An 11,278-nucleotide genomic window follows, 5' to 3' on the forward strand; every position below is an offset into this window, starting at 1 on the left:
TTTAATGGATTTATTTTTGTGTCCATGACGATTAAAGACAAAACAAGTGCGTTTTAGCCCCGATGACCACGTAACCTTTCTTTCCTCTGGCTTTTCATTTCTCTCCATCCGCTCATCTCCCATCCTGCCTCTCCCACCTCTATCTCTCCATCCGTTTATTTCCTTCCCCCATCTCCTCGACCATCTTTTTTCTCAGTGGAGTCGGCCCGGCGGGAGTTCTGCTCTTTTTACCGTCTTCTCAGCCGTCTGTAAAGTCATCATCCTCCCTTATACATACTTTCCCATGTCTTTACACCCCCCCCTCCTCCTCTCTCTCTCTCTCTCTCTCTCTCCTGCCCATCTAATTGTCTCTCGCTCTCGCATTTCATGTCATCTCTGAGCACAATAGTCCAGCGCGGTTCTGTCCGGGTTCATTTCTTCATTACTGTTGTCTTATTAAGATGTGCAGGACTTTTTCTCACACTCATGATTCCCCGGAGAAGATTGGATTTTTTTCACTCCCACACGCTCTCAATGGCCTCCTCCTTCCTCCGCTGCCGGGGAGAGAGATGATGTCTTTTGGAGAAATGCATCTGCTCCTTTCTTCAAGCTCCGCTATTGTGCTCCAATACAAGGACTTGGAAAATGTCGAGCTTAGCAGGCGGGGTGAAAAAAAAACAGCACTATTTGAGGAGTCGGACTCATTTAGGGCTCGCTGGCGTGCCTGCCTCACCCGGCAGTGCTTCATTTTGTGGCTAGTCTGGCGAAAAACTCCAATTTGCTCCCGAGAGCTCGTATTACTCACGTTTAGAAGCCGCCTGGATATTTTAGAGAGATTTAAGGCTCTGCTGGTTTTTAAAGCTCTAAATGACCGAAAACCTCCTGAATGTCTCTGTTTATGACCTTAGATCTGCAGATACTGACCTTCTGTAAAAATATAGACGTTCACACCTAAAGCATGTGGTTATCATAATCCGGGATTATTCGAATGGCTTTCTTTATGGCACAAGATTAATATAATTTGAGATTATTTCTACAGTTTCCTTTATAGCACAGGATAAATATCATTTGTGATTATTTCTATTTCTTTGTTTTAGAGCAAAGGATTAAAATAATCTGGCGTGATTTCAACAGTTTGCTTTATAGCACAGGGTTACTATAATTTGAGATTATTAATTTGGATTTTTTATAGCATAGGATTAAAATTACCTGGGGTTATTTCTGTGATTTGCTTTATAGCACAGAATTAATACACTGCTCAAAAGAATAAAGGGAACACTTTATTTTTATATGAATACTTTGTTCTGTACAAAGTTGAATGTGCTGACAACAAAATCACACAAAAATCATCAATGGAAATCAGATTTATTAACCAGTGGAGGCCTGGATTTGGAGTCACACACAAAATTAAAGTGGAAAAACACACGACAGGCTGATCCAACTTTGATGTGATGTCCTTAAAACAAGTCAAAATGAGGCTCAGTGTTGTGTCCGGCCTCCACGTGCCTGTATGACCTCCCTACAATGCCTGGGCAGCTCCTGAGGAGGTGGCGGATGGTCTCCTGAGGGATCTCCTCCCAGACCTGGACTAAAGCATCCGCCAACTCCTGGACAGTCTGTGGTGCAACGTGGTGTTGGTGGATGGAGCGAGACATGATGTCCCAGATGTGCTCAATCGGATTCAGGTCTGGGGAACGGGCGGGCCGGTCCATAGCTTCAATGCCTTCATCTGGCAGGAACTGCTGACACACTCCAGCCACATGAGGTCTAGCATTGTCCTGCATTAGGAGGAACCCAGGGCCAACCGGACCAGCATATGGTCTCACAAGGGGTCTGAGGATCTCATCTCGGTACCTAATGGCAGTCAGGCTACCTCTGGCGAGCACATGGAGGGCTGTGCGGCCCTCCAAAGAAATGCCACCCCACACCATTACTGACCCACTGCCAAACTGGTCATGCTGAAGGATGCTGCAGGCAGCAGATCGCTCTCCACGGCGTCTCCAGACTCTGTCACGTCTGTCACATGTGCTCAGTGTGAACCTGCTTTCATCTGTGAAGATCACAGGGCGCCAGTGGCCAATTTGCCAACCCTGGTGTTCTCTGGCAAATGCCAAGCGTCCTGCACGGTGTTGGGCTGTGAGCACAACCCCCATCTGTGGACGTCGGGCCCTCATACCATCCTCATGGAGTCGGTTTCTAGCCGTTTGTGCAGACACATGCACATTTGTGGCCTGCTGGAGGTCATTCTGCAGGGCTCTGGCAGTGCTCCTCCTGTTCCTCCTTGCACAAAGGTGGAGGTAGCGGTCCTGCTGCTGGGTTGTTGCCCTCCTACGGCCTCCTCCACGTCTCCTGGTGTACTGGCCTGTCTCCTGGTAGCGCCTCCAGCCTCTGGACACTACGCTGACAGACACAGCAAACCTTCTTGCCACAGCTCGCATTGATGTGCCATCCTGGATGAGCTGCACTACAGGAGCCACTTGTGTGGGTTGTAGAGTCCGTCTCCTGCTACCACGAGTGTGAAAGACCACCAACATTCAAAAGTGACCAAAACATCAGCCAGAAAGCAGAAAGGTTCTGAGAAGTGGTCTGTGGTCCCACCTGCAGAACCACTCCTTTACTGAGTGTGTCTTGCTAATCGCCAGTAATTTCCACCTGTTGTTTATTCCATTTGCACAACAGCTGTGAAATTGATGGTCAGTGTTGCTTCCTAAGTGGACAGTTTGATTTCCCAGAGGTTTGATTTACTTGGAGTTATATTGTGTTGTTTAAGTGTTCCCTTTATGTTTTTGAGCAGTGTATAATTTGGTGTTTTATAGCTCCGGATTAAAACAAGGGATTATTTTTACAGCTTGTTTAATAGCATGGAACAAATGTGTATGGTTCATTTTGTAGCATGGGATCAATATAATCTGGTGTTATTTCTCAGGATTGGAATTCATTTAATCTAATATTATCTCTACGGTGTGTTTTATTGCTGCCTGGATCTTTTAGGAGAGTTTTCAAAGCTCTGCTGCTGGTTTTTAGAGCTCTAAATGACCGAAAAGCTCCTGAATGCCTGTTTAGGGTCTTAGATCTGCAGATACTGACCTGTAAAAATACAGAACATCTACTGTAAAATACAGAAAACATAAAGAGACTCCTTCTGTTCTTCTGCTTCTAAACTGTGGAGCTCAGCTTACCTTTTATTAGATAGTGAAGCTCAGAGCTCACTTTTAATAAACATTAATGAAGCCTCTGTTCTGTGTTTATCTTTTGCTCTGTCATTGTTTCATTACTCATAATTTCTTCTGTAACTGTTCAGCTTTATTAGCTGTCTTTAAAGCACATCATTATTACTGTTATTATGAATATTGTTGCCGTTCTCTGTGTCTCTCAGTCGCAGGATGCACATCTCCAGCATGTACGAGCACTGTTTGCAGATGAAGCACCTGTCTCAGGAGTTTGTGCTGCTGCAGATAACCCAGGAGGAGTTCCTCTGCATGAAGGCCCTCCTGCTCTTCAGCATCAGTGAGTCTCCACTCACCATCACCATCACCAGCCGTCACTCAGCACCGTTATTGTGCTGCGCTATTCAGAGGGAAATTACACCCACACTTCAAAGTTCCTCCATAAGTCCGTGTTTGAGATTCAGAGGTGGTTTGGTGTGAAGTGGTCCAGACGTCTTTACAGTGGTGGTGATGGGAACCAGACGTCACCATGACTACAACACAGATATAGACACTTTATTTACCATCCAGAACCACCAGAGAACCTACACGAGTTTGTCTTAATCAAAATTGTCTGACAAAACTGTCTATTGTGTGACAGTTCTAGAATGAACGGACCAATAGGAATGCTCCAAAATGACTTGGAATAAAACATCTTCATGGAAACTTGCATTAAAGGCTTTCCCGCGAATGTTTTTCCTGGGAACAGCGACGATATGTAATTTCAATAATGCTCAAATTGTGATAAATCTGAAAAATGATGTCTTCTTTTAGGGACTTTGTTGCCATACAAGACCCTTCATGCACAGTGGTGCTAGAACGTTGTCTATCATTGTGTGAATCTTTCCCATTAATACTGCGACCAAAAATAGAATCAGATCTTTATTTAACTCATAACAGTAGATAAAAAACTCAGTAAACATATACCTTAATTAGACATGATAGAAGGCAACTATTTTCCAGGGAGAACATTGCTGCCTGGTTAAAGGTTCCCAAAGACCACCTGGGTGATCCAGAAGACTGCTGGAATTTTTTGTGGATGGTTGAGACAAATATGGATCTAAATGGCTCAACTGAGAAATGTTTGGCAAAACCAAACACATCATTCCAGCATAACAGCCTCATTCTAGCTGTGAAACATGGTGGTGGCAGTATCACGGTTTGGGCTTCTATGCTGCGAAAGGACCGGGACAGCTTGCCATCATTTGGTGGAGCTATGAATTCTAGATTATATCAGGAGGTTCCGCAAGAGAATGTTAGGGCATCTAACTGAGGGCTGAGGTTTAGGAACAGCTCAGTCAAATTCCACAGCTTAATTTTCTGGGGAATATTTAGCCTTGGAACGTTCTTCATGTGTCCCTCCACCATGAATAGGTAAAAAGAGATTGATTAAAATACATTTTGGAGAAAATTTCCTCACTCTCCTTCTTCTTTCTCTCGCTCTCTCTCTCTCTGTCTCTCTCTTTCTCTCTCTGTCTCTTTCCCTCTCTCCTCCTCTCTCGCTCTCTCTCTCTGTCTCACTCTCTCTCTCTTTCTCTCTCTCTGTCTTTCCCTCTCTCCTCCTCTCTCTCTCTCGCTCCCTCTCTTTCTCTCTCTCTGTCTCTCTTCCCTCTCTCCCTCTCTTGCTCTCTCGCGCTCTCTCTCTGTGTATCTCTGTCTCTCTCTCTCTTTCTCTCTCTCTGTCCGTCTTCCCTCTCTTCCCTCTCTCCCTCTCTCTCTCTCTCTCTCTCTCTCTCTCGCTCTCTCTCTGTGTATCTCTCTCTCTCGCTCTCTCTCTCTCTCCAGTTCCTGTTGAAGGCCTGAAGAATCAGAAGTATTTTGATGAGCTGCGTCTGACGTACATTAACGAGCTGGACCGTCTGATTAATTACGGGAGGAAGAGTAACTGCGCGCAGCGTTTCTACCAGCTGACACGACTCATGGACTCCCTGCAGCCGGTGAGGATCATCTCACACACACACAGCACTGCAAAGACCCCCTCAGACACCCCCTTATGTTCCTTTGATCTTGTCCTTTGTAATGCAAGTAGATGATCCCCTTAAAGATCTGATCTCCTAAAAAAACGTCTCCTGAAAAATAAAGAACGTGAAGACATTTTGGAAAATTGTACGCTTCCAGCTTTGTGGGAACAGTTTGGGGAAGAACCTTTTCTGTTCCAGCGTGACGGAGCCCCAGTGACCAAAGCAGCTCCATAAAGGGCTGGCAGGGTGAGTTTTACCCTCACAGAGCCGTGGCCTCAACCCCAGAATAACAACTAAAGGTTTTATCTTGTTTGCGCAACAGCTGACTGACATGTTTCGCTGTTTAAGCAGGAATATCACTAATATTTTATCTAATGTCGTATCTTTGCAACAAAAGCACTAAAACTGCTACGGCAGATCTGATTGGCTGAGCTGCGTACGAAGCCGTCTACTGAATACACACACCACCTGAACTCTATCACTGCACCAACCCCTCCTGCTGTTAATGGATTCATCTTTAACCCTATCACTGCTCACATGGAGCACCGAGTGAACTGAGGAGATAAGAACCCGGTTCTGTTTAAACTGAGGGGCTGACGACTTATGTTCTTAACTAGAACCAGGCTGGTCAGCTGGCTAACAGGTTAAAGGAACCAACAGCCTAACCAGCTCCATCATTAACATCACAGGCTTGAATTAAAGCATTGACGGTCTGATTTACTGTAAAACTGCAGTATTAAAGTCTAAACAGTGTCGCTTGAGTGTCTGAAACACTTCAACTGTCACGGTCACGTCAAACCCAGGCTGAATCCCAAACGGCTCTGTACGGCCTAAATGGTGTTCTAGCTATGAAATCTTTTATAGCTATGAATTCTGGTGTCTAGACCCAAACAGTGCATCATTTAGCTGTATTTTGCTCTGCTGGGCTGCAGGATCCAGTATTTAAACTCATATGTAGTGCACTATGTAGGGAGCAGGGAAGCGTTTGAGATTCAGTCCCAGTGTGAGAAGAGGGGCAGAAACGGTGGTGATTTGGTGGCCAAAAAGTGCTTATAGAGTGAAAGTTGCGTTAAACGGTGCTGCGATATCATATGTTTATTGTTATGTGACAAAATGTTACAAAAGTCATGAATAGACCGCAGCGCACGGCGATAGGTGACCGCAGCGCACGGCGATAGGTGACCGCAGCGCACGGCGATAGGTGACCGCAGCGTACGGCGATAGGTGACCGCAGCGCACGGCGATAGGTGACCGCAGCGTACGGCGATAGGTGACCGCAGCGCACGGCGATAGGTGACCGCAGCGTACGGCGATAGGTGACCGCAGCGTACGGCGATAGGTGACCGCAGCGTACGGCGATAGGTGACCGCACATTCTCCTCATTCAGCATCCCATGGTTGCTTGGCAATGATGCCACACACTACAGGAACTACATTTCTTGGTGGGACACTTGTTTATGTCGATTATTAAACATTTCTTCTCTTCTGTCCACAATTCTTCTCATTTCCACTCTTCTCTTTCTCTTTCTTCTCTTCTTTCCACAATTCTTCTCATTTCCACTCTTCTTTCCACAATTCTTCTCGTTTCCACTCTTCTCTTTCTCTTTCCTCTCTTCTGTCCACAATTCTTCTCATTTCCACTCTTCTCTTTCTCTTTCCTCTCTTCTGTCCACAATTCTTCTCATTTCCACTCTTCTCTTTCTCTTTCTTCTCTTCTTTCCACAATTCTTCTCATTTCCACTCTTCTCTTTCTCTTTCCTCTCTTCTGTCCACAATTCTTCTCATTTCCACTCTTCTCTTTCTCTTTCCTCTCTTCTGTCCACAATTCTTCTCATTTCCACTCTTCTCTTTCTCTTTCTTCTCTTCTTTCCACAATTCTTCTCATTTCCACTCTTCTCTTTCTCTTTCCTCTCTTCTGTCCACAATTCTTCTCATTTCCACTCTTCTCTTTCTCTTTCCTCTCTTCTGTCCACAATTCTTCTCATTTCCACTCTTCTCTTTCTCTTTCCTCTCTTCTTTCCACAATTCTTCTCATTTCCACTCTTCTCTTTCTCTTTCCTCTCTTCTGTCCACAATTCTTCTCATTTCCACTCTTCTCTTTCTCTTTCTTCTCTTCTGTCCACAATTCTTCTCATTTCCACTCTTCTCTTTCTCTTTCTTCTCTTCTTTCCACAATTCTTCTCATTTCCACTCTTCTCTTTCTCTTTCTTCTCTTCTTTCCACAATTCTTCTCATTTCCACTCTTCTCTTTCTCTTTCTTCTCTTCTTTCCACAATTCTTCTCATTTCCACTCTTCTCTTTCTCTTTCTTCTCTTCTTTCCACAATTCTTCTCATTTCCACTCTTCTCTTTCTCTTTCCTCTCTTCTGTCCACAATTCTTCTCATTTCCACTCTTCTCTTTCTCTTTCTTCTCTTCTTTCCACAATTCTTCTCATTTCCACTCTTCTCTTTCTCTTTCTTCTCTTCTTTCCACAATTCTTCTCATTTCCACTCTTCTCTTTGTCTTTCCTCTCTTCTGTCCACAATTCTTCTCGTTTCCACTCTTCTTTCCACAATTCTTCTCATTTCCACTCTTCTCTTCACTCTTTCCTCTCTTCTGTTCACATCTCTTTTCCACTCTTCTCTTTCTCTTTCCTCTCTTCTGTCCACATCGTCTCTTTTCTCCTTTCCTCTTTACCACTCTCTTTTCTCTTTTCCCTTGTCTTTTATTCTCTCCTCCTCTCTTTTCTGCTCCTTCTTTATTCTTTCCTGTCTTCTGTTCACAATTCTTCTCTCGTTTCCTCACCTTCTTTCTGTTTTCCCCATCTCTTCCTCTTCTTTTATCCTTTGCTTCTGTTCTTTCCTCCTTTTCCTCCATTCTCCCCCTCTATCTCTCCTTTTGTTCTCTTCTCCTCTCATCTTTTCACCTCTTTCTGTCTCATTCTTCTCTTCTTTCCTCTCCTCTCATTTCTTCCTGTGGTCCTCGTTCTCTTTACGACGTCTCTCCTCCTTTCTCTTCTTCGTACTTCTCTTTTCTCCCTTCTTCTTTTGCCCTCTTTGTTCTCCTCCTCTCTTCTTTTCTCATTTCCTCTTAACTCCTCTTCTCCTCTCTCCTTCCTTCCTTCACTTCTCCTCTTTTTATCTCTCTTCTCCTCTTTCTGCATCTTTCTTTCCTCACTTCTCCTCTCACCTTTCCTCCTCCTCTCTCCTGCCCTCCCCTCTTTCCGTTTCCCTTTCTTTCTCCCTCCATCTCTTCTGCAGATCGTGCGGAAGCTGCACCAGTTCACCTTCGACCTCTTCGTCCGGGCCCAGTCTCTGCCCACTAAGGTCAGCTTCCCCGAGATGATCTCCGAGATTATTTCAGTCCAAGTACCAAAGATCCTCGCCGGCCTGGCTAAGCCAATCCTGTTCCACAATTGACACCAAGCTCCGCCTTCCACATCCAGAGAGGCCACACCCACCCCTGCCAGTCCCGATCTGGCTTGATCTGGCTTGATCTGGCTTGTTCCAGCCCGCAGCCCGGCCTGCACTGCGCTCTTCCTGTCAGGGTTCGGCAGGAAGACACTCAATTTTACTTTTATGGGTTTTTTTCTCTCTCTCTCTCTCTCTCTCTCTCTCTCCCCCTTTTCTTCTTTTTCGAAAAATGTCTGAAATCTGCCGAGGACCATTACATCATTACACCAGTCTATCTTCTGCTCCGAGATAATTTCAGATCATTTTCTCTCGCTGGTAGTGCAGCGTGGAACGTCTTTCTCCTTCTCTCTCTCCATCTCTCTCTTTTTTTCTCTAGCATTTACTCCTGAAGAGTCTGAAGAGCTACACCATGTTACCTGGAAGAAGAAAAAAAAAGTTTTTACTTGAGCCCTGAAAAGACAAAATGTGCACTAGAAGTTTCCTTTAAAAAAGAAGCACTGCTATGTTTACGTCGTATATATCTACGTATTTTACTCTATGCATTTCTGTTGGCTTGTAAACTTCTCCTGCCATAAAGCTCGAGACTCCAGACTGCTTCTATTAAACCGAATCCAGAGTAAAGCTATAGCTGGCCTCCAAAACTACTCACTAACCAACAGAGCGACAATCAGATTGTCTTTATATATCCGTGTCTGGGTTTGTACTTTTCATATGGTGGTGTCCAACATAACACTAGACACAGTTTCCTCTAAATGCTTCTCAAATATTACACAGATACAAAACTAAAGATACTAACTCACTTAAAACACGCACGGTGTTTTTAAATCCCTTCGAAAACTATTAGTTCTGTGCTAAACTATACTACAGGATAGTATTCCGTTCTATACTATACTATACGGTCTCTTAGTATTATATACTACACTGTATTATTCTGTTTATAGCATGGTATAGTATACTCTAAACGTATAGTTCAGTAAATTATACTTCAATACAGAATAGAACAGTACAGTATATAATACTAAGAAATAGGGATATATACCATACTATACTATTCCATACTTAAAGTGTAGTATACTGTACCATACTATAAATATATAACAGTCCAGTATGGTTTATAATTCTAAACTGATAGTATAGTACAGTAGACTATAAGTATAGAATAGAACAGTGTGGTATACAATACTAAAATATGTTCTATACTGTACTACTCTGTACTTGACATATAGACTAGTACAGTACACTGCATAATTTTATACATATAATACAGTAAAGTATGCTGTAAGTACAGAACAGTACAGTATATGACACTAAGAGAGAGTATTAAGTACCATACTCTACTGTTGTATACTTAGTGTAGTGTACTATAAGTATAGTATAGTACAGAATAGTATTTAATAATAAAACATTGTATTATATACTATACTGTACTATTCTGTACTTATAGTATGGTATGGTATGCCATGCTTTCAGTACAGAATACTACAGTATGGTATATAATAGTTCTGTCCTCTTCTATACTACAAGTGAGTATAGAATACTAGATTCTACTGTGCATTACTAGTAGTATAGAATGCTATATAATAGTATCAGATAGTAATGAGTACTATACTGTACTAATGGTGTAGAACAGTGCAGAACTGATAGTTGTGGATATGGTGTTGATTTTCTATTTGTAAGTTGAAACCTTCCTCTGTTCGGCTCTTTAATGCACTCATAAGGCTTCTTTTCTAAGTTTAGTTAAACTTGTTTGATGTTGTTTCCCCAATATGTCAAATTCACCTAAATAAACCGCAGTTGGCTTAAATATGCCAGATTTAAGTGTCGAGGATTATTTGTTGACATAAGTTGTAAATAGAAAATCAACAAAACATGTCAGCTGATGGGTGCACAAACTTTTGCACTAGACCGTACGTGTGGATGAGGGAATAATGAGGGGCTGCATGTTCCCCCTCACTCTGCTTTATACCAAAACCTGCTTTTAAACCTATACGCCGAACTCATTTACCACTCATAGCCGTTGTACACGCAGTAGATATGAGCTCATTAGGTTCTTTTCTATGCTTGAAACTAAAAAAAAAAAAAAAAAAATCCTTGCATGAGACTTTGACGTTTTGCTCGTTAGACGTTTTTACACTTTTATGAGAAGCTGTACATTTCAACTCTTCTCTGATGAGTTTTTGTAGCGATAAGCTCTTGCACTTCAATGTGAATCTTCCAGACAAGCGCACCGCTTTAGCCTTTTTCTCATAGCCGGAGTCTGGGGGGGTGGGGGGGTAGCATGGACACGCCCATTATGCAAATTTATGCATTAAAATTAGCATGATAAGATATTAAATGTACAAAATGTGCAAATTTGACAGAGAATCACTTTTGGAAAAACAATGAAAAGTGTTCAGAAGAAGAAGATGGTTCTTCAAACGTTTAGTAAATAAAATTGTTCTATGTAGAACACTCAAAGAACCGTTTATGCTTAAATGGGTTCTTTGCATGGTGAAGTGGTTCTTCAGATTGAGAATGTGTTGCGTATGGTTCTGTATAGCACCAATAAGGGTTCTGCAGTTGTTGCAAGCTTGACATTGTCACCATAGAAGAACACTTTTTGGTGTTATATAGAACCCTTTTCAAAAGAGCTTCATATAGAACCAGAACCATCTACAACACGTTTTCTATCAATCTGAGGAACTGTTTCACCACGCGAAGGACCATTTTAGCATGCAAATGGTTCTTTAAGCATTCTTTA

General features: G+C 42.8%; 1 protein-coding gene across 2 annotated transcripts in view; it reads left to right on the forward strand.

Moving 5' to 3' along the window:
* Positions 1–10,631, forward strand: part of ar (androgen receptor) — a 132,544-nt gene extending 121,913 nt beyond the window's left edge. For both annotated transcript variants that reach the window (XM_037533559.1, XM_037533560.1), the window contains exons 6-8: positions 3,356–3,486; positions 4,971–5,122; positions 8,386–10,631. In XM_037533559.1, coding sequence (XP_037389456.1) covers positions 3,356–3,486; positions 4,971–5,122; positions 8,386–8,544 — 442 coding nt within the window. In that variant the 3' untranslated portion in view covers positions 8,545–10,631. The remainder of the gene's footprint in view (positions 1–3,355; positions 3,487–4,970; positions 5,123–8,385) is intronic.
* Positions 10,632–11,278: the final 647 nt, after the last annotated feature.

This window comes from Pygocentrus nattereri, chromosome 23, assembly GCF_015220715.1.
Source record: "Pygocentrus nattereri isolate fPygNat1 chromosome 23, fPygNat1.pri, whole genome shotgun sequence".
In the NCBI taxonomy this organism is placed as follows: domain Eukaryota; kingdom Metazoa; phylum Chordata; class Actinopteri; order Characiformes; family Serrasalmidae; genus Pygocentrus; species Pygocentrus nattereri.